Genomic DNA, 23,392 nt, shown 5'->3' on the forward strand with positions numbered 1-23,392 from the left:
GTAGTTTTAGTTAGTTTATTATATTCATCTAGGGGTAGAATGTAATGATGTACTTTAGAAATAGAGTGATGAGTGTTAATTTCTTTTTTTTACTGTATTGAATAAAAATATTAAATTTTTCATAAGGATTAATTTACTCATTGTGAGATATTTTTCAAAATTTTAGTTTGCTTGTCATATTTACCTAAATTTAAGAACTAGACTGCGGAGGGTTAACCATAATGTATGTAATTTTTTAAAAAAATTAACTAGTTTAAAAAGTAATTAATTTAACTTATAACATTCAAAATTAATTAGAGTTTATAGGATTAAGAGATAGAGTATATAATATATTTCAATTAGTTAATATTAATCAATAGAATGTGGTTAAATGTTTTAAAACTAAGATGCTAAATAACATTCAAAAATATACATGTTCATGTTCAGAAGTATTTTCAAAATTTTATTTTTGCTGTGTTTACATGTTCAATACAAATAAAATTACCTGTGCTGCCACTGCCAGGATTTCATAACCGTTAAAGATATTAAAACCAAAATGTTAAAGATATTAGGTTTTAATTACCTAAAAGTTAGGTTTTCTTTAGTAGAAAATCCAAAAGTTAAAGATATTAATGTTTCCAATTACATAAGAATCATAAGGAAAACACTAGTTTTTTATTAGATTTAAAAAAAAAAAAAAACATAACGCCAAGGCGAATCATGGAGCAACATAATGCCAAGCCGAATGACGACTTTGCTCGATTGCTTATAAACATATTTCGCATTTTGTGATCACACTTACAGACAAAAAAAGAGATTGAAGTGAGATTTCGAAACTTATAGAGTACTAGCGCAAACATAAATGTCCTGAATCTTATTTAAAAAAAGTTTTAAATTATTCGCTTCATCTAACTAGCATGTTTTTTCATAAGTTGACTATGAAACAGCTTTGGCATCATTTCTTTATCTACTACTACTAGTGATGAATTTTTTGAGATTCTAATTAGCAAATTTTACAATTAAATAATGGTTTTAGTAATGTTTTTATTCAACAAAATTGTGATCTTAAATTTTAATTTGTGAGATAGTGCAGACAATGATATCGCAGATAACTTGATGTTTGATATAATCGCAAGGATTCCAAAATCGAGACATGAGATCATCTCCAAGGCTTCACAGAGGTTTCACTCAATTATAACTTCACATGAATTTTGCAACTTTTGAGATCGATGGGGTCTCAATAAGATCTGGCTTTTCTTCAAACAAGACCAAAATTTTTGGGCAACAATGTTGCGAAGAAGATTTATGAGCAGAACTCACGCTTTTCCTGTATCACAATTAAATCGATCTCATTCATTTATAAAATTTGCCGCATTTTATAGCGAGAGAATAATGCTAGTATGTAGAATTGGACTTTGGTGTTTCTGTCCAAATGATAATGTATTCATATGTTTGGTCTATATGACAGGTGGCCTAGACCACGGCCGATGATCATAATTTTTTTAATTATTTGTGGATAACAAATTTAGTTTTTAGTTAATAGTTCTAAGAAACAAAATTTAGAACAATATTTTTATTTTAAAATATTATTTTTAACTAAAAAAAATTAGTGTTGTCATATAATTATCCTATTAATGGCCAAAAAAAGAATATGAACATTTTAGAAAAAATTGCCAAGGAAGTTATTTATCAAATAGTGTTTTGGTTTTCTTTCCAAATTTTCTGTTTTTGAAAATATGCTGTATTCTTCATTTCATAAGTGCACAAAATCTGTAATTTACTAAAGACCATATATTTTTCTATTTATAGAAGCTGGAAATCCTGATATGAGATATTTGGGAGAGGAAAAATTGCGTGGAGCTTAATAAATTATAAATTATTTACAGAAACTGAAAATCTATAAATAATAAATTGTTTTGTTGTATGATCACACCTTTCTCTAAAGGCGTACAAACCCTATTCTCTATTCTCTGTTTTTAAGATGATCTCGTCGGCACTCCAATTTTGCTTATTGAGGTTATTGTGAGAAACATGTCCGACGCGAATCCTCTATTAATTTTGAAATAAACTGGCTCCCGAAGTGGAATGTTTCTTTTGTGAAGAAGATGAATCATCATATGCTTTTTAGAGTTTTAAATGTGGCTAATAATCTGGAGGTGTTAGTTCACCTGATCCCTTATACTTCGCCAACAATTCTATGCACCTTCTTTGAGTATGAAGTAAACTGGAGATTATTGTTTGTATGCTTGGCGATGATTTTGGTTTCTTGGTTTCCTTTACAATTCTTGAATTACAGTATCTTTTATATTTTTTTAGAAATTTGCATGTCAACACGCCCCCTACCTAAAATTCCAACACCTGAAAAAGCTTAGGTGTCAAACACTTATGTTTTATTGTATTGATTTAACAGAGTTAGATATATCCATTCTGATTAAAAATAACGTAAAAAAATACTGACTTTAAGGAGAAAGGAATATAGAATATGATCATACAGACAAACAAAAAGATCATAAAGAATATGTTTTTTGATTTTTCTTTTTAATTATAACCAACTCACAGAGTTAAAATCGTTCTTGTTCTGACTCAAAAACTAAACGGAAGAAACATTTATCGGTCTTTACATTGAAGCAATAGATTGCGGCTGACTTCTTGTTGTTCTAATGTAACATCTAATTGATGTGACTAGCCAGACCGATGACAGCCAGTGCCTTGTGAGGATCTCTGTTAAAATCTAACATCTAATGCAAAGAGGAATATCGAATATAAATCATAAAGAATATGTTTTTATTGTTATCACCAACTAAAAGCTAACTATACAGTAATGAGTACATGACTTGAAAGCTATAAACGGAAGATACATCTATCTATCTTTACTTAGAAGCAACAGATTCTGGTTCCTGATTTGTTCTTCTAGATGCAAAACCAGCAAACCAAGCAACCCTCATGAGTTGCATCCCCAAGATCAGAACCCACCAAGAGACAAGCCCGCGAAGCATATGAACCACCCAAACCGGTGCGTTCACCTCTGCGCTTAGTTTCAACCCTCTCATCAGTTGCAGAACTCGGTAAGCCTCGTAGACAACTGGTGTGACTAGCCAGACCGGTGATTGCCAAGTCCATGTGAGGATCTCTGTTAATGTCTGGACCGCGAGGAGAATGAAGTAGGGGAAGAGGAGAACAGCGGACGAGATGAAAGGAAGCTCGGGTTGGAGAGAAGAGAGTAGGCCGGTTTGAGATCCGAAGAGAAGTAGCGTTGGGACGAGAAACCCGGTTATGAGTGCAAAAATATTCCAGAACTTGTAGCTAAATGGTGGTTCGCTGTTGCAGGATTGTGATGGGTCTTTAGGACGAGCACAAGAATCAGCCATTAGCAGGAAAAGGGTTGCGCCGAGGTTGAAAATGCAATCTAGACCGATCAACGAAAGTACACTAACCACGTTGGAACCGAGGAAAACCGATGACAATGGAAGCCATAAAGTAGGTGCCATACCGCTTGTGAGGAGAACAGATGGACCTAAAATCCATATTGGCCATTTAAGAACCTGAATTTGTGAGTTAGTCCGTTGTTGCGCTGAATCTACTTTCTCTTCCTCAGCAGCCTCTGATACAATGGATTCGAACACATTAGCGGTTTTTTCCAATACTATACCACCAGCTTCTTCTGCAGAAGCATGAATGAAAGGTGATGGTTCCCATTGAGACAGTTTTGTGCACAAGACACGGAGATTTCTGAAACGGAGATGACAAGGTCCGGTCTTTAGGTTCTGCATCGTCTTCGGATTCTTGAGGCGGACTCTTGGAGCCATAGTGCATAAAGACTTTGTAAGAGACACCAATCCTTGGCTCACCATTGAAGTCTCTAAAAGCTTCAACTATCTGTTCTTAACATAAAATAACAGAACATTTCAAAATTATCAGGAACAAGACAATACGTGGACACAGCAAACACTTCAAGATGAAAGCTTGAAGCTTTTAGCTTCTAAAGAGAAGAGAAATAGTAATACAAGTTTCTAAAGAGAAATAAAAATAAAATAATAGCTTTTAGCTTCTAAAGAGAAATAGTAATACAAGCTAAAAGCCATTATCATTACTAGTATTTTAGCCGATTTAGCAGCAAATACTAAATCGGCTAATCAAAATCAAATCAATACAAGTCAGAATCAAAACCTGTAAGTGAAATAGTTATCACTTACATTCTTCTTCAATTAACGAGTAAGAATCTTGAATCGTTTCTTATAATTAGATCGATACGCATACTTTTATTCATTACGGGTTGGAGTGGCTTTAAGCATAAGATGGAAATTATCAAAAAAAATTGAAGCCGATTATCATAATCTATACCGATCAGTTTTACAATAAATTATCTGGAAAGCAAGAAGGAAACGAGGACAGAAATCGATATGAAATCAAAACTCACCGGCGAATCGCAGACAGGTAAAAAGCTCCAGATCCTTTGGCTATGGTCTCCGGAGAGTTGTTCTGAATGAAACAGAGAAAGTAACTTGAATATAACGTGTTTGGATGCAAAAATAATAATGTCCGGAACAAAGTCACAAAGAGCTTGCGATTGATTATAAAGCCCATCTTGTTATAAAGCCCTTCTTGTTATAAAGCCCATCTTATTATAAAGCCCAATACAGGTCTATAGCTCGAGAGTCGAGTGTAAAACTAAATATTATTTTGGCGTCTAAAGTCGAGAGTGTGAAATAATCAAATAACAGGTCTGAAATAACAAGTCGAGAGTGTGAATTAACGTGCCCAATACAGGTCTATAGCTCGAGAGTCAAGTCGGTTAATTAATTCTCTGAAATAACAACTAAAATCGTCAGTGTAAACGGTGAAAGTTCTTGAAATATAATTTATGAATCAGTTGACCAAGTATGATTTAGCTGTAAAAAAAAACGAAGATACGCTTTGGTTATTACGTGTAAGTCAATGTTTTTTGGTGATATTATTTTGTTCTCATGCCGATAAATAACGTAAAATTTCTAACAAGTTAATTAAGTTAGGAAAAGCACTATAAAACATTTGACTACATAAGGAAATTAAATGAAGAGGACTTGAAGCTCAAGCTGGTGCATCGAGTCAGAGAGTCACTTTAATCACGCCCAACCAAACATCTTTTCTTTGTGCTTCTATGTTTTAAAGCACACCCAATGTGATTTGTCTCCTTTGTTTTTTTTTAATGTTATTTAATAAAATTATTATCATACTCCTATGGAATATTTTTTGTCAAAGTATACTTTTTATGGAATTAAAATCTATAAATTCTAATCCTAATCTTTTACAAAATTGTGCTAACAGATTAAATGTTCACTATTGTTCATGTGATTTTGGAGATTTCTTTCAAGTAAGCCAATTATCTTTTTCCCTCTCGGTAGCGATCGAACTTAGTCACGATATTCTTAGAGATATATAAAAGTAAAACCCAAAACAAAATCAGATATTCAGGTCGTCTTAATCCGGTTTAATCTTTCTTAAGCATGAGTGCTTGTCCAATCAACAGCAACAAAATTGTGAAGTAAGCCATAAGTTGAGTAGACCAAACTAGAACTTTTTAATCGTATTACTTATAATTCTTTTTGGTTGAAGATTTGTGTTTGCTTTTGCTTTATTCTTTTCATAGACGAATATTAGTGAAGGTTGTTAGTGTCAGTCTCAGGATCTTTGTACCAACGGCTGGCATCAAATGGGCTCGCAAGTTTAGACAGAGAAGATGCATTTAATAAAAAGTGTTTTCATTTACTAAACTCTATAATATGTTTTTCCTCACTCGCTGTACTTTCATTCCAACCTCAAACACTTCAATGCCTCGAAAGTTTGGAAAATAATCTCATCAGATGAAATGATTTCAGGAGACTAGTTTCATCAAATCCCCTGTACTCACTCACCAAACAATTAGTGTGAGATTAGTCAAGATTGCAATTACTTGGATACAACCACTCTGAATCAAAATGTATTGTATTCTACTGGGTGGTGAAAGTTAGTGGGTTTTGCTTCGAGTCATAAGCAAAGAATAAAGTATACTCAAAGAATAATTCTACATTTGTGGTAGACCAAACGCAAATCTACTTATGCAACCAAGTCTATATCATCTTTAATAAATTATTTATCTGATGGAAAACACGACACAATGAACTAGACCAAAGAATTTGCTAAATTAAGGATTTTTTTTTAACACCTTTTGTCATCAAAATTTGGTATAGCCGAGCGATTGACACGAACAAAATTTTGCAAAATTGTGTGGTTGGTAAAAATGTACCCGGACTATTAAGTTGGAAGTTGGAAGTAGAGCTTTACTAAAGAAACGTCTTCTTTAACTACTAGACTAAAATATCTTTGGACCTTTAAAATGATTTTGTTTTATTTAGAGGCTTGACTAACTCTAACACAAAGAGAAAGAGATAAGTCAAGTGGGCACTGTTAGCAGTAGTAGCTTTCAATAACAAAGTAGAAGCAAGAAGTCCTAAAATTATCATTCAACATAAACAGTTACTAAACATTTACTAAGCATTAATAACATAAAAACTAAGTAGAAGCTTATTTGAATGTTCTTTGATTGATATGGTTAGGCCAACACGACGTGAGGCCAATACAAAAAGTAAGAATCGGCGTTAGAACATGTAAAAGTAGCCTCCTTTGCATTTAAAATAAACATTATTATATTTTTCTAGTTCGACTTCGACCCCCAAAAAAAAAAATTATAATAGTAAAAAAAAAGATTCAAACTTTACGAAAATTTGGACGACCCGAATCACGCAAAGTCTGTTACCTTTTTTCAGCATTCATTGAAACACCACAGAGACTTCGTCTTCCTCGGTTGGTGCAGGAAGATTGAGATCTATCAATCTCTGTTTCACAGACTCGATTCGATGACCTTGATGATGATGATAATTTACAGACAAATTCCCGATTCCGTGAGATCTCTTGTGACCTCCAAGTGCTTGTCCAGATGCGAAAACTCTTAGACAAATCGGACATTCATGGATTCTCTTCTCTGCAGTAACAGCAATAACAACATTATTGTACTCTGTTTCGCTTCGCTGCTCTGTTTTGTTGGAAACTCTGTTCTTCTTGTGGCTTGCTCTATGCCCACCCAATGCTTGATAAGATTTAAACACTTTCCCACAAGTCTCGCACGTGTATCTCCCTTTCGTCGTTGTTCGATTAATCTTGCTCGATTTGTTGTAACCTTCTGATTCTTCTGTGTCGATCTCTTCCAGCACTAGTTCTTTACTAGTTTTGTTTTTCTTCCATTTGTCTCTCGAGAGCATCATGAGACAAAAGGCGAGATCTTCCTCCGTTGTTGTATCAGAAGCCGAGCTGTGAGGAGGCTCGGACTCGGGCCCAGGCTCGGCCTTGTAACCGAGTTGACTCGTTTTCACCTTCTTCGTAGCGAACGAATCGAGTTTCCGAGTTCGCTTGGATCGTTTCCGTGTCAGGTTAAGATTATTCCTCGACGACTCAGCCTCGCTTTCACCGTCTTCGAGCAGAACAGAGCCGGTAAAAGCAAACTTAGAATCATCATTTATCTTCCCCTCTTCTTCTTCTTCTTCTTCAGCTGAAGACGAAGAAACATCCGACTCAGTCTCATAGCTGAGTTGACTCGGCCTTTCATCTTCCTCTTTTTCTTCTTCTTCTTCAATGCTAAATTTATGAAGACTCGGCATGTGAGATCTCATATGACCACCTAAAGCTCTTCCATTGACGAAGCTCTTTAAGCAAAATCTACACTTGTAGCTTTCCATCTTCAATAACAAATAGAGAGAGCAAGAAGACGAAGAAGAAGAAGAAAAGAGAAAAAGTGGAGAGAAGTGGAATCTACAAGCATTCCTCTCCACCAATAGGCTTAATATTTGTGTAAAAACACGCTCTCAAGAAAACAACTAAATTAAATTTTGTTTATTCATCTCTCTCTTACTGTTTAACAAAACTTAAATTTAATTTTGATCTGGAAAACGGAAAGTGAAAAACAAAAATCTAATTAAAGCGTATGCATGAAGTTGAAGAAGCGACAATGTAACATGCGAGCCTTGCCCGTTTCTGCAACTATTCTATCGAACTTCCCAATATACCCTTCTATTTCAGTTTGTCCTAAAAATAGTTTAAAAGTTTTCTGTTTTTACACCCAAAACAACACCCAAAATAGCAGACGCAACGCAGCTGCTTTGGTCTATTTCTAGGCTTGGGTTTTTTTTAAAAATTAATCTGTGCCCAAAATAAATTAATTTACGTGAAACCCTGTAAGGGTATTGTCGGTATTTCAATCGTTGTTGTACGAAAGTCTTGAGGAGGGGATTTTGTTGTAACAACGGACCAGCTAAAACAAAACGCTGCAAGGAGAGAATGTTAACATCATTTTGCTGTGAGTTTAAAGTACGTGACAGCCACGTACTAGTCCAATGATGGTTGTTTAATTTACCCTCACCGTCCAGTAACTTTATCTCTCCAAAAATAAGAAATTAGTTTCAAACACGATTCCAAGTGAAATTTTATTAATGAAAGCATAATATTCAGGTTCAATTCAATGTGATTTGACCATCTTACAAGTTATTCACACCAGATTCAAAGTACTTTATAACCTATGAATTAAGCTTAAATGCATAGAATCAATGTAGTTAAACATAACAATTGCCACGTATGATTAATTATGATTTATTTTCCTTTTAATTTGGATATTTCTTAGTTAGAAGAAAAATATGAAAAATACCGTTGTGCTAGGAATAAGAACAAGTCAAGATTCCAAAATTTTGGCAATTCCATTACCAATTTAGAGTTTTTTTTTTTTTTTTTGCAACGAAAACATTAACATAGCCAAACATTTATCTTTCTATATATATAAAATCTGTCCTATGTGAAAGACTATACTGCATCCTCTAATTATTTATGATCAATTTAGTTTGAAATAGATATTTTCCTTTCTTATCTGTGTAATAAAGAAAATGCGGTTTTACCATTTAACCTCAAAAATCTTTATATAGTTAGGTAGTTTACAACAAAGACTTGTTAAGTGAACTTGAGAGAAATCTTTCTTTACGAAACTTGTGAAAAAGTAGTTTTGCGCTGATTGTGTTATGTGTGCATCACTTACCTTTCGTTCACATGAAAACCACTTAACGCCTCTCCTAAATTGGTCCGATCCGGTATAAAGACTATGTTGAACATTGAAAGTTAAACCAAACCGGTTTAGATTTATAGCAATCATGGGCTTTTAAGGCCAAGTGCCTACAACTCTAAGCCCATATAAACGTAAATACATTTTTCCAAAATAATTTACTATCATCAGTTGCGACAATACAGCCCCATGTTTTGTTCAAACATTACAATTCGTTTGAAGGAATTAATCATTTGTGTTTCTTGTGAACGGGTTTCTTGTGAACGGATTTCTTGTGAACCGATTTCTTGTGAACGGATTTCTTGTGAACCGATTTCTTAGGAACGGCGAAGTTAACGAGGGAGTGGTAGATAGCACCGGGATTCCATTTTTCCGGGATAACGGCTTTGGCAACGAGCACGTTTTTGGTCACGGCGGAGGTAAGCCGGACGTTGAACGGACCTTTCAATGCACAGCCGGGGTTAAGTTTCCAAACGGCCGATCTCATTTCCTCCATCTTCAGGTACTTTCCTCCGGCAGGTTGGATCTCCACGCAGGCAAAGTTTCCGTCACCGTTTGCATATTTAACGGCGAACGACATGTAGTACGGATTTGCTCCGGCGTCGACATGAATAGCTATTTTACTCTTAGGGTGTTTGCAGCATGCACTGCATCATCACGGAACTTTTTTATCAGTTAACCAGAAAACGTTAATGTATGAAAAATTTATAATAATTGGCTTAAGATCGATACCCATAAAGATTGGTATTATATTTCCTATCTAAAATAAACCTTATCAAACCGAACCTAACCGGTTTGTGTGACGAAGCGCATTAACAACAATACGTACCGTTTGTATCTAACCTTTAGCTCTCCAAGGTTACGTAATTGATCGGCCTTGCCATGTTTGGCCAATGCACCAAAGGCCTTACCGCTAAGATCAAAATGGACCGCTTCCTTCGTGCAGCCGGGACACTCATCCGATATCATCACCTTGATCGGCTTTTTCGTGCACATCGGATGGTCACATACGAGCTATAACATATAAACATTACGTATACACTTATGGTTAGTATATATAGTTGTACATTACAATATGATATTCAATTATTCAATTAGTTTTCAAATATAATCAAATACCCTATAACATGTCCCACAACCCTTTCCATCTTGGTACAATGAAGGTCCTCCGGCTGAAATCATACAGTTGTACGGGTGCTTTGCCACTGCATCACCGTATCCACAAGCTCCTCCTGTATATTGTATATGTTGTAAGAACCGGCCCTATGTAAATTTACAAAAAAAAAAAATTATTTGTATTAATGGAACAATTAATGGTTTAATTAATTACCTGTGCTGCCAGGACCCTCTCGGTCGCCATACCACGTGATTCCGGCGGTGTTCCAGCGGGTTGTATTCGTGCAAAAACATGGCTTCAATGAGATTGCAAAGAGAGCAACGATAAAGCAAATTTTTTTGCCTGAAAAAAATGCCATGTCTCTTGAAAGGATGAAGGTTTCTTTGTTTTTTTTTTTTTTTTTTGAGAAAAAATGAACTTAAATAGCTTTTAGATTTTCTACTAAAATGGCAACAATTATAGTTATCCTAAAATTTAGGTAAACTAAATCTTAAAAAAGGTTATTGGGAACATTTGATGAGGTTTTGTTATTTTAGAAACCAGAAACTATAACAAAACCATTATCGCTCAACAAAGGTTTATTTTGATTTTAACGGTGGAGGATATCTTTAATGAGATATACAAACTATACAAGGAGTTAGTTTACAGTAATAGGTTTTGTTAGTTTTTGGAAATTAAATTTTATATTCCTCTACATTCTAGTGTACGCGTATACGTACATCAACTGCATCTCTTGAATTGCTCATTTTTCTATATTGAGGATCAAGTAAATACTTTGTTGTAAATAGTGGTTTTTTCTGTATTTTTTTTCTCTTGGCTTTAAATATCTTTGTCTATATTTATAAAGCACAACTACGCTAAAATGAGTTTGTTCAAAACAGGTAAAAACTCTTAAAACCACCAAAAAAAAAGACTAGTTACAAACTCTGATTAAACCAGACTACAAAATATGATGAGATAGCCTTATATATACGTACGTACTTCATTTTTTTGGAAATCTATATCTTCAAACTTCAAAATAACATTTGATTTCATTATTCTAAAACTTTTGTCAAAGAGATAATTCCGACTGGAATACACTACTCATAATTTGCATATGTTGTGAACTTTTGGCCAGAATGATGGTACATAGAGTTTGGGGGGGGAGTAACTTGTAAGTGAAAGTAAATGACAAAATCAGAGGTTACGCTTCAACCACAAAGTTTGTATAGCTTTTACATCCTCATAAAATGCGTTTGTAAAAGAATTTTTCTCACTATCTGTAATATCACCAAACATGATATATTGATATTTATATAGTGTATCTTGGATAATCCATTGTTATTGGGCAATATGGGTTTGTTTGGGTTTCTTAGACCCAAATATATTTAAGCTTTTGAACACTTTCAGTTTGATCTTATCAAGATAACTTTTGGTTAAGCTAAGCTGGATGGTATAATTTCAAAACAGTTGAAAAAAAATCGCTGAGTCAAATTTTACACAGTACGAGTTAGAGTCTCTCTTATAAAGAAGTTCAAAAAATAGACGTTACAAGAAAAATACAGTTTGGCTTAGACAAGCCTCGCAGATTTTCTGCAGAAATCAAAGAACAAATACTCATTGATATTCGTAAATCAATCTTGAAGCTTTTTTGATGTTCTCCATTTACTTCTTTGGTTTATTCATGTGTTCTTTTTCTCATTAAAGAATCACATTATCACAGTGCCTTTGTTCAACAAATCGTAGATGAAGCGGAGAGCAACGGTCATCTAAATTTGTATGTAGTCGTCTTCTTACAATCTCTGTATCGTTAAGCAAGAACCAGAACTAGGATTAAAAATGTCTAATTATTTAATTAAACTGCATAATTATGAAAACAAACCAAACATGAAAATTCAGTATGTTGATCGTTAGAGATGGCATAAATTCAATATATTGATCGTTAGAGATGGGATAAATTCAATCTGTGCAACAAATAATTGACTACTTCTCCATTTCTTTTTTTTTTTTAATGAATGTTAAATTTACTTCTCCATTTCTTTTTACCAGTCATTCTATATAGTTTTAGATTGCCTAGTTAATTAAAGAACTTTTTTAGTAAATTTCATAATTGTAAAACAAAACGAACATGTAATCCTTGACCAAAAAACGAACATGTAATCCTACCTTTTGATCGTCATATGCACATAATTAAATTAAATTAAATTTTACCGCACCATAATATAAATTTAGCATTCAACATCTTGAGTAGTTAGACGACAAAATTTTATTTTAACACAATAATGTAAATATAGCACTCAAAATTATGTCTCATAAATCAAAAGAATTCTGTAATGTTAGGTTGTATTATTGTGAAAACAAACTTAAGAAAAAGACCATCACATACTCGTTCCGTTAAAACTTATTCGATCCCTTTAGGATATAGCCCACCATCCCTGACCCGACCACTGAAATTCACCAAATGAGCTAATTTCCGTCTGAGTTAATTTGCTATGAAAAATTGACTAATAGTAATTTATCTCCATTTCAACAAAATGAGAAAACCCACATATCTGACGATTATACAATTAACGTCCGATAATTGGTGGAATTTCGAGCCAGATTGTTCCTTAATGAACTTTTAAAAAGTCATTACATAGGTAGAGGTTAAGCATATGATTAAAATATCAAATATAACAAAGTCAAGGTATACAATTTTAGTGTGTATACTTATGGTGAGGCAATTATTAGACATCATATCAACATATCAATCCTAATCTTATTCTTTAAAATATTTGGTGCAAAGGATTAAGCCAAATGATTGATCGATGCCTTTGGTTAGGTAAATGCTCGTGAACCACACTACACTATTAATTTAAAAACATTACTCTGTATTCCTATACAAATGGCAACATTACTGTTAGTTAACTTAAATGTAAAGGTCTTCTACGTACTATTTTTCGCATAAGAATGAAAGACACGATGATAACTTGTGAGTTTCTACAAGAAAAAACGTTGACAATGAATTTCTTTTACCACTTTAAACGGTCTTAAAGTCCAAGACTATGTGGGAAACTAAACACGATCATTGTTTCCTATATCCAAAAGATGAGAAAGATTCAATTAATCTGAAACTATAGTATCTTATAATAAGAAAAGTTGGTGCACATACATAATGGACATATAAAGTTAAACAATATATCATTATTAAAAACAAGAGAACTTAAAACCATTGATAATAATGTAACTTTGTAACCCACCGTTTAATCAATTATTAAACACCAAATCAGCACGGGAATCCTATCTCTGGCATTCATCTAACTATTGTTTATGGACAAAATGAGCAACTTGGATATTTTTTAATTAGTTGGGTACAAATTTAAAAAAAAAGGTAAATATTACGTGGTTGTCTCTTTTAGGTACAATGAGTTTATACATGTTGCAGTTACTTCTAAGTAAAATAATACTTGTTTTACTCTCTTTTTTTTTTGCTAATTTTCGATTTTAATTTATTTCCATTCCAAATTATTGAAAGGAAAAAACTGGTCTCTCGGTTAGATAAATGCAAGGTCATAGATTTGCATGAAACTATGTTCTCAATTTCAATAGAAAATAAATCTGCAATGCTCATACTTACTTACATCACTGCTCATCTCTACGCATCTATATTTACATTTACATCAATCACCATAGGAAAAAAATATAAAAATAAAAGAACTCTAACCAACAAATTTGTCAGAAAGTCAAGCCCCAAGCACAAAACGACAAAACTAGGACTACATAAAACAGAGTTTCTTAGTCTACAACAAGATTCGAGCAAACTGATGATGATGATGATGTTTAGGATCTTGAACGATCATTTGTCTAGATTTGATTTCTTCGGCGCAACGTAATGCCTTCTCAATCTGATAACCTCCTCCAAAGCTAACCTCTCTTTCAAGATGACAACAATAACTCTCGAACACACTCACATTAACATGTAGCTTGAATCCCATCAAGAACAGAAACTTTAACTCTAATCTGTTCAAATCCTCTGTCTCTAATCCACCTACTTTGGCGAAATATGAATTTCTGTAATTCCTGAGAAACAGAGAAGGAAACCAATTTAGAAAAATTAATCTAATCAAGCAAAGTGTGAGTTTCGTTTAATGTATTTTTAAAGTAAGACAGGCTTTCTTGGAACAAAAATCACAACTTACACAAAATATTTGATTTTCTTAGGGAAAAAGAAATATATGGGAAAAAATTGAAGCTGTTCTTTCGACTTACAAATCTTCGACGTATTTAGAAGCGATCATGATGGTGGTGATGAGGAGTCGATGTACATTGGTGAGACTGATTCTAAAACCGGGATTGGTTTGACAGAACCGGTCAATGTAGACATAAGCCACCACGTAGACCGAGGGACCGGCTTTAGTGTACCGGAAAATCCTCTCTAGGTACGATTGGATGGTCATATCGGGGATTTCACGGCAATCGAAGATCTGGGTTTTGCAACCGGCGGCGGAGGAAGACGAAGATGGCGAGGCTCTCCGGCTAATCCTCTGGTTCCGAGTTAGAGTTCGATCGATCAGAGACGATAAAACAGAGATAACAAGAGGTATCTCGGGATTGTCTTGGTTGGAATAAGAGTAGAGATCAGACCGGAGTTTTCTCGGAGAGACAGTTAGAGAATTCGAAACCGCCATTAGTTTTCAGTTTTTGTTTCGACTGGAAATTTCAAAAGTTTGATCGACGGGGAAGAGATGATTTGTGGTGATGTAGTCGAAGATGAAGTGAAAGAGAGAGGTTTAGTTGAGGTTTATATAGTATAAAGCATTTTGATTAGGTACCTTCCTCTTCTTTTCGTATAATTATTACTTTATTTAGATGTCAGTTACTAACCTTCGTGTGTGTTAAATCGTATAATATTAATAAATGTTTTATTATAAAACCAGTTTAGTTACACTCGTAAATGTACGGTAGGTCAAAACTATCGATAAATTGGTGCTTATGTTTAAACATTTCTGTTTCGGATCTCGGTAATCCACGTTGAACAAGTTAATAAGTTTTGAGAAAATGATGTTGTAAAATTTGGATTTAATTTTGTGCATCTAGATTATAATATTTTGATTCGTCACATTTTTTATAAGATTTATCAATAATTCTAGACAACTAAATGAATGTAATGATTCAGATACTAAGTTTTTTTTTGGGTCGAAATTCAGATACTAAGTTTTCAAAGCAATACAATCATAAAAGATTATATGCCCCTTTTCGTATATATTTAGTAAAATTAATATTTATCAATCATATTGCTTTTTAAGAAAAAATTTTCATCGGTTATTTAGTTATTGATCGTCAATTATTCATCGGTTGAATTTATGTTATATGGGAGATCAAATATTTAAACAGATGGATGAATTAAACAGTTTTTACTTTGTCTGAAATAGATGCAATATTTTAAAAAACACAAACAGACAAGTACAATGTCTGAAACACGTAAATAAACTAGACCGAAAATATATATAAATATGTACATCTGGAAGAATTTTTCATATGGAATTTTATGGGAAAGAGAAACGACATCGATTTTTGGAGTCATCTGGAAGGTGGAAAGAAACTACTAAAACAAGCAAAAAAATATATTTTTTTCCAAACTACAAGTAAGAAAAATTAAATAATTAAGAAGATTTGTGTGTCTCCCTTTTGTAAGCCAACGTACAGATATAACAGCTAAGCATTTTCTTTTAGTGATGTATTTAAATTTAAATCATTATTTAAAGATGCTTAAAAGTTTCAAAGTAATCAAATCCCAAAAATCACATTAAACAAAGAGTCTCCGCCGACAGTTTGGTGAAGGCAAATCGCAGTCAGCTAAGCTGAAAGGCTCTCGGGCATCCAGAGGTTTTAGCTACTAATTTTCACGAGCCTCACCTGATGACACGTGTGAGTCTCGTCAACCCTGGTCGCAATGTTTGAAATACCAGAAGGCGACCCACACGTGCGGTTGCTCTATAGAGATCTACGTTCTATTTGGATTTAGAATTTTAGTTTTTTTTTTTTTTTGGTAAAATGTAAAGATTTTAGAATTTTAGTTGGTTTTGTAGTTTTTCGAATAATACACCTTTTCCCGTTTTAATATAAATGTCGTAAGTCACTTTACACCACTTTACACTTATATTTTTAATCTAAAAAGTTGTTGTTGAAAAACTTTTAATGAAAAATATGCATAGTTTGTTCCTAGTCAAAATAGATTTAAAACCTTATTATAACGTATCATATCAAGAGTCACTTATATTAAAGTCCAATCGAGTATACAGTTGATCCAATTGGCAAGGTTTTCTTTCCTTTTGGACAAGTTTTCATTCTTCTGATATGATTAGCTATGTTCATCTCAATTTAGGATTAGTTCGATGTCCGATTACAATAAACAGAAACTTTTAATAGAATCAGATCCATTTCAGTTAATTCGTACATCATTTTCTTCCATATAATTGGTGTTAATTTAGTTTCTCAATTTGGATTGAATACTTATCGTATGAAAACTTTAAAGTCATGGGTCACATACCAAGTCAATATTAGATTACAAAAATTACAGTTTGAATTTTTTTTATTTGCTAAACATGGTATATAAATGTGAATGAATTATAGTAAACAAAGAAAACACTTGTTTCCAAAAAAAAAAAAAAACTCAAAGAAGACACAAAGCCAACAATGCCCGGTCTCACAATATAGTGGTCATAATTCTATAAAATCCCACCGTCTAGATAGGTATAATATACTTGTAACTATCAAGAATACACTGCATGTGCAACGCATATATTGCCTTGAGACATATCAAATTATCGATATATCAAGTACTGTCGTCTTTATGGAAATACCTAGTTTATGTAGTGATGTAGAAACTATATACGTCATTCTTTTTCATTTTTTATTTTATTTTTGTGAGGATAACTAAATTCGGTAGGAAACAATATTCTACTTTTTCTTATATTCTACTTCTATATGGAACATATTATTAAACTATAAGAAATAAATGGTCTAAAGTCGAAAAAGTAGCTACCAGTCTACCACTACCGTACGAACTAACCTATCCATAAATATAACTTAATTATAAAATGAATTGTAGTAGGAATGCATACTGGATTTCTTCTGTGTTTCATCAAATGTAAATCAATCGCTTGATATCAGTAAAATCAATTGAAATAAAAATAGATTTGTGGCATTAATGAAATTACTGAATGCAAAACAAACAAGACAAGCGTCAGCAAAAGCAAAATTTACAATTACAAAAAAGAGCAATTGCACTGTCCAAAAAAACTACTTATGCGTCATTGTCTTCTTATATTAAATATTTTTGTTTTTTAGTTTCTTATACTATTAAATATTGACATCTATCCCTACACTATATTTATTAGAATGACAAGAATTTATGTTATTTCTACTTTTCAACAAACTATACATACTGAGTTTGTTGGAGTGTACTGTTTTGTGCGACGTATACATATGCATATACATATATTAACATTTAAACTTAAATATTTAAGCCATTGATTCCTATCTGTCGTTGGATTCTACCTTTGTCGTTGGACTCTAAATCTTTAATGATGATAATATTGTGTCACTACAGTGAAATATAAACATAGATTTCAATTGATAACAGTAGCTATATACAGTGGCGGAGCCAATGAAGAACCAGGGGGTTAGCTGACCTCTGTCATTTCTAAAATTCTGTTATGTAAGCATATATTTGTAGTGGTAATTTGATCAATTTGATTAGGTTTTTAATGGTTTGACCCTTGTCATTTTTGATAATTATGAGATAATATGTATTACAACTTATTGTGGATCCCGGTAGATTTTGTTCCTAGTTCCGTCACTGGCTATATATAATGATGTAATCATATTAAACAAGAATCGTAAAAGAATCTTGCAAATTCGCTAAACTAAAATGCAGAATGATCAATATAATTGTGTTTATGTTGTTTATGCTATATATGCTTACACAGTAGTATCGATGGTGAGTTTACGAGCTATGTAAGTGTTGTTTGAAATCGAAGAAATCCCCCCCTGTAAATTCAGATTTGAATAATAACTAATGGATGTTTGAACAAAAAAAAAGAATAATAACTAATGGATAATCAGTTTTTTTTTTGGGTAAAATAATGGATAATCAGTTATCAAACAGCACTTATTTTATGTCATTTTGTCGAGCATTGTGACCGTACACGCTTATTTACATAACTCAATCTCAGTACTATAATAATATGCTTTTAAAATGCTACGTACTACGGTAGTTACTTGAACGTACGTCTCGCGAAACTTCATTCATGATTCACCTCTTTTCTTGGTTTCCTCAGTTAATGACTTTTAAAACTCAAACTTAGTTTAATTAATCCACACATAGGGATTTGTACTCTTTTCTTGGTTTCCTGATTCCTCAGTTAGTGGTTACTTATTTACTTTTATGAAACCCGTGTGAATGCTAAATTAAGATACAAAACTAGTATCTTTTAATAATTAGTAGATAATAAAGTTTTTCGGTGTGGAGCCATGTCGCCGTCGGCGGATATTTTTGCCTTTAATTACGACTTCATACATATATGTACATGTATGACCTACCATTAAAGTCTTAAATAATGAATATATATCTTATCGGCTATCGCCATAACGGTGCACATTTTACTCATAATCGTATGCATTTTTACTTTTCTCAAATTTGTAAGTATATATGTTTAGAAAACGTAAACATGATATTGAATATCTAGATGTCTCTTGTTAAATTCTTGGTCTATATAGGATTATTTATATATTAACTATTATATTATTTTTTGCTTTGGTAAATATAGAAGCTATTGGTCGTAGAAACTAGGAACCGTCAATATAACACATTTTTACATCGCAACCTTTTTTTCAGCTTTCCCAAACTGGCCAAATCAATGTGTACGTTGTTTATAAAACCCATTGAAGTGGTTGTAAGTAAACTTGTAATTTTTGGCCTTCTGTTTTTCAAATTTTCAAAAACTATCAGTGTTATACTGTATAGATCCTTCGAAAGAAGTTAGGCAGTAGTCAACAGGCCTAGCTCAAGCAATGGAAAATATATACTTGGGCTTGGGCTCAAGCTTAAGCGGATTTTCATAACAAGTTGTTTGTTAGCAACAAAGAAGTGGGTTATACAAGTTCATTTTTCTCCAACTACTGTAATTTCTTATCCTGTTTTTTTTTTTCTTATGAATTATCATCCACGTGTTAATTTCAAATTGGATGTCTTGCATTAAAAGGAAGACGTGTCGCTATACAATTGGCTATTAACGTGACTGAGCTGCGTGGCCTTAGAACAGACTAAGCCCATTCATAAAACGAAGAGTAAGATTCTGCAAAAGTGCGAATTGCGGTCGTTTACGCCCAAGCCTGAAACAAATTCGATCTAGACGCGATCAGAAATTTGTAAGCCGAATCAGGTAAACTCTTTTTATTCGAATGGTTATACGATCTCTAATCCGTTTTTGTGGATCAATCTCCACGACGATTATGATCCATTGATCTCGTAATGTTTGAGCTCGAGGAATCTATAGATCTATGGGTTTGTAACCTGATCGCGTGTGTTTGCCTAATTTAGTTGTTCATTTCGCTAGCTAAGAGTGGGAATTTCCGATTATGAGACGATTTCTTGATCTGCATGCCCAATGCTGTTTAGGCATCTGAGAAATCTCGTATTCAGGGATGATATATATCATTGGTGTATTGATTCGCCACAATTCTGTAAACATTTTGCTATATCCAGATGCTTTCTAGTTTTTGTTTTTTTTCCGGTTGTGATGAACCTTTATTTCTGAATGGGTATGGATCAAATTATCAAGAATGATACTTGAATCTGAATATTAATCTGGGTTTAGCTAAATTGACTGACACAGAATTTCAAATCTTTCTAGGTTTGTGTTACTAGGAGAGCAATCATGTTAAATTAGATATATTCGGTTGGGGATGCGGATTACACAATAATCTCAGCTTTGGAAGAAGTTTATATGACATGTAGAACTTAATTAGATTTAGCAATGAGTATATTTCTACTTCATTCTTTCTAAAAGTTCCATTTTTTTATATATCTGTATTCTTTACGTAGTTAAAAACAAGAAGTGAAGCAAAAAATGGTTGGTGGTGGAGCTCCGCAGAGAGGAAGTGCAGCTGCAACTGCAAGCATGCGGAGGAGGAAGGGCGGCAGCAGCAGCAGCACCGGTGGTGGAGCATCCGGAGGAGCAGCCGGATCAATGCTTCAGTTCTACACAGACGACGCACCTGGTCTCAAGATTTCTCCGAATGTTGTTCTTATTATGAGCATTGGTTTCATTGCTTTCGTTGCTGTTCTTCATGTCATGGGCAAGCTCTACTTTGTCAAGAGCAAATGAAGAGGAACAAACAAGAAATGTCATACCTTTCTTTTACTTGTTTAGATTTTTATCATTCATGTTTTGACTTTTTGTTGTTTCTCTTGAATAGTGTCCATCCATCCCATACATTGGAAGTTTTTTCCTCTTTATACTATTTTCTCTTCTTGTTTCTTGCTTTTTGTTTAGTAGTTTTGCGGCTTAAGAGGAATGTTAACCAAATTAGATTGTTTTGGTATGTTAGTGATTTTGGTTTAGATATTTTTTAATTTGAAGATATGTTTTGCGGATTTAAGCTAGCAGATGAGCAGTCATTGTAAATTTGCTTGCAGATTGGTATCCAGTTGAACCAAAACCTAATCGTTGTAAAGTTGAGAGGTTTTTATAACAATATTTTTAATTAAAAACAATTAGTTTTGTCATATAATTATATCTCCTTAATGGCCTATATATATATAAAACGTTTTAGAGAAAAATGCAAAAAATAATATTTTTCAAATAGTATTTTGATTTTTCCCGGAATTTCTATTTTAAATTTTCCTTTTAGATATGCTTTATGATTTAAAAATGCACAAAAGACCACAATTTTAATTATCGATGAGATCACCATTTTAACGCCGCATCATTACGGACCACACTTTGAAATTCGACTCATTCTATCAGCATTTGCTATAAGATAGCATTTGCTATAAGATTTGCAGCCTTGTACTGTGAGTGTGTCGTGGTGGTATGTGGCTCAAAACTGTGGTATTTTTATCTAGTTACTTTTAATTCATCCATCTCAAACATTGGAAATTTTGTCCTTTTATATTACTGTTTCTTGGTTTATTGTTTAGCCGTTTTGTGGTTTAAGAAAAATATTAACCAAATTAGATTGTTATTGTATGGTAGTGTTTTTGGTTTAGATATTTTTTAATTCGAAGATATGTTTTTGCGGATTTAAGCCAGTAGATAAGCCAGTAGATGTTATCCATTTGAACCAAAACCTAACCCGATGTATAATATAAGGAAATAAACTGAAAATACAGACAATAAAGCCTGGTTTGATAACCTAAACATAAATAGGAGCAAAGTGAATTTAATACGACTAAGGTGAATTTCGTTTCTTTAACTAATTATTAAACCGAATCGCCTCGTGATGTATGCATGAAGATATACCAGAATATAGGAATATATATGATTATATCGCAAGTCACAAAAAGCAGAGTCAATAGTGGTAGTTGAGAGGCTTTTATAACTGAAAGGGAGAGAAAATTAAATGCAGCTAATGATATAACGAGTAACGGGAAAAACCAAAAAATAAAAATATTTCAAATGAATTCTAACAAATTAATGACGTGATTAGCAGCAGAGTTCGATTTAAAACTAATACTGATATTTAATCCTTAGCTCTCCGTCGGTCACGTGATCATCGCCGTTATGATTACGACACGTCACCAAACTCGTGACTCAAAAACCCTCGAAAGAAAACCCCAAACCACAACGACGAAGACGCAAACGCGAATTATTATTGCGGCTGAAACGGCGGAAATTGGACGGCCGATTCTAATTGTTCCTTCTGTCGCCTGAGTTCCATAACTTTCCGGTGAGAGTTCGAATGCTGAGTCAGCACGAAGGTCGGACTCGACGCCGGTCTGTACTCCGGCACGAGCCTCCCTGATTTGAAACGAACTCCACAAGCGTTGCAAAGCGTTTTAGGCCCGAGCGGCCCCGTCCTCCACTGAGGCGTTTTCTCCGACGCGCAGTGCGTGCAGCGTCTGGCTCCGCCTCCATCCGCCGCCATGGGTTCGGCTTCGAATTTCTTATTGGGTTTAGTTTTGGCGACGGAGTAACAAAGCTCGGATTCCGGCATCGGTGCCCAGGTTCCGGCCACGGGAGGTGCTGGGGCTCTTGATCGTCGGCTTCTGGGTTTTCCGGTGAACGACATCTCGGGCCTGACGGTCATGGTCAAAGGATTCGCTGGGTAGTCGGAGAACGAGTCGTCGACGAATCGCGATAGCCATTCGAGATGAGCTGCGTCATCACTCTGCAAAAAGAATACAAAATTACCCAAAATCAAAAGCCGGACCAGAAATTCACAATCAAAATCAAGCGAAATCGAATTGTATTGTAAACATACGGGAACGCAGAAATCGTGAGTGAAATCGGTGAGGAGAGGAGGAGGAGAAGTGTGGAAGGAATTGGAAGCGGATGAGGGGAAATTAAAAGGGTTTTCCGAAGATGCGGCGGAGGAAGCGGCGGAGGAAGTGACGGTGGAGGAAGAGGAGAAGATTTCGTCGTTGGAGAAGTCGAGAAGGTCGTCGATACGAAGCAAGTCCGGTGAAGATAAGCCGTAGACGTCCATTATTAGTTATTACGGGTCTCTCCTCTCACACACAAAGTTGGACTCGGGCTTTGACTCAGACTCGGACTCGCTCACTCAGTATGTGGTCACTGGTTCAGGGCTTTAATATAGAGAGAGAGAGTGGGTACTTACTGTGTAGCAGTAGCAGTGAAGAAAAAGACGGAGACGAGAACGTGCATAGAGTTACTATGCACCGCGGCTGACCTGAGCACTCCCTTTTACGTTTATTTAATTTGTCTACATTTTCTTTGAACATGCATGTGCTAATTTACAAAATATTATTACTTGATAGGACTAATTAGCCAAACAAAATCAGTGTGTATTTATACGATATACAACCGAGATATAATTTTATAAATATTATAGAGAACCCCGCTTTGGTTGATTGAGAGCAATCTATATCCAAAAAGCGATCGATTTGTTTTCATGGAGTATATAAACAAGTATGATTTATTTACACTCTCTGTCACAGTGAGACTATACACTTGTAGATTTATAGATTTAGCTTA

General features: G+C 34.0%; 6 protein-coding genes across 7 annotated transcripts; 1 reads left to right on the forward strand and 5 right to left on the reverse strand.

Moving 5' to 3' along the window:
- Nucleotides 1–2,735: 2,735 nt before the first annotated feature.
- LOC18019991 lies at nucleotides 2,736–4,519 on the reverse strand. 2 transcript variants are annotated; one of them, XM_024157241.1, is made up of 2 exons: nucleotides 4,397–4,519; nucleotides 2,736–3,855 (listed from the first exon to the last, which is right to left on the reverse strand). In XM_024157241.1, the coding sequence occupies exon 2, from the start codon at nucleotides 3,828–3,830 to the stop codon at nucleotides 2,850–2,852; it is 981 nt and encodes a 326-aa protein (XP_024013009.1). In that variant the 5' UTR covers nucleotides 3,831–3,855; nucleotides 4,397–4,519; the 3' UTR covers nucleotides 2,736–2,849. The 2 variants fall into 2 exon arrangements, with proteins under 2 accessions (XP_024013009.1, XP_024013010.1); XM_024157242.1 differs by having other exon boundaries at nucleotides 2,736–3,860; nucleotides 4,397–4,453.
- Nucleotides 4,520–6,636: 2,117 nt separating this feature from the next.
- LOC18019992 (zinc finger protein ZAT9) lies at nucleotides 6,637–7,742 on the reverse strand. The gene has a single exon (XM_006402505.2). The coding sequence runs from the start codon at nucleotides 7,725–7,727 to the stop codon at nucleotides 6,765–6,767; it is 963 nt and encodes a 320-aa protein (XP_006402568.1). The 5' UTR covers nucleotides 7,728–7,742; the 3' UTR covers nucleotides 6,637–6,764.
- Nucleotides 7,743–9,200: 1,458 nt separating this feature from the next.
- LOC18019993 (expansin-B5) lies at nucleotides 9,201–10,580 on the reverse strand. The gene is made up of 4 exons (XM_006402506.2): nucleotides 10,425–10,580; nucleotides 10,214–10,326; nucleotides 9,924–10,108; nucleotides 9,201–9,741 (listed from the first exon to the last, which is right to left on the reverse strand). The coding sequence occupies exons 1-4, from the start codon at nucleotides 10,567–10,569 to the stop codon at nucleotides 9,324–9,326; spliced, it is 861 nt and encodes a 286-aa protein (XP_006402569.1). The 5' UTR covers nucleotides 10,570–10,580; the 3' UTR covers nucleotides 9,201–9,323.
- A 3,389-nt stretch (nucleotides 10,581–13,969) lies between these two features.
- On the reverse strand, nucleotides 13,970–14,935 carry LOC18019994 (cyclin-U2-2). The gene is made up of 2 exons (XM_006402507.2): nucleotides 14,439–14,935; nucleotides 13,970–14,249 (listed from the first exon to the last, which is right to left on the reverse strand). The coding sequence occupies exons 1-2, from the start codon at nucleotides 14,855–14,857 to the stop codon at nucleotides 13,970–13,972; spliced, it is 699 nt and encodes a 232-aa protein (XP_006402570.1). The 5' UTR covers nucleotides 14,858–14,935.
- Nucleotides 14,936–20,281: 5,346 nt separating this feature from the next.
- LOC18019995 (protein transport protein Sec61 subunit beta) lies at nucleotides 20,282–20,713 on the forward strand. Its single transcript, XM_024157105.1, has one exon. The coding sequence runs from the start codon at nucleotides 20,303–20,305 to the stop codon at nucleotides 20,558–20,560; it is 258 nt and encodes an 85-aa protein (XP_024012873.1). The 5' UTR covers nucleotides 20,282–20,302; the 3' UTR covers nucleotides 20,561–20,713.
- Nucleotides 20,714–21,847: 1,134 nt separating this feature from the next.
- LOC18019996 (GATA transcription factor 4) lies at nucleotides 21,848–23,092 on the reverse strand. The gene is made up of 2 exons (XM_006402510.2): nucleotides 22,659–23,092; nucleotides 21,848–22,565 (listed from the first exon to the last, which is right to left on the reverse strand). The coding sequence occupies exons 1-2, from the start codon at nucleotides 22,881–22,883 to the stop codon at nucleotides 22,047–22,049; spliced, it is 744 nt and encodes a 247-aa protein (XP_006402573.1). The 5' UTR covers nucleotides 22,884–23,092; the 3' UTR covers nucleotides 21,848–22,046.
- Nucleotides 23,093–23,392: the final 300 nt, after the last annotated feature.

Source organism: Eutrema salsugineum, unplaced genomic scaffold (genome assembly GCF_000478725.1).
Source record: "Eutrema salsugineum unplaced genomic scaffold, Eutsalg1_0 scaffold_19, whole genome shotgun sequence".
Taxonomy (NCBI): domain Eukaryota; kingdom Viridiplantae; phylum Streptophyta; class Magnoliopsida; order Brassicales; family Brassicaceae; genus Eutrema; species Eutrema salsugineum.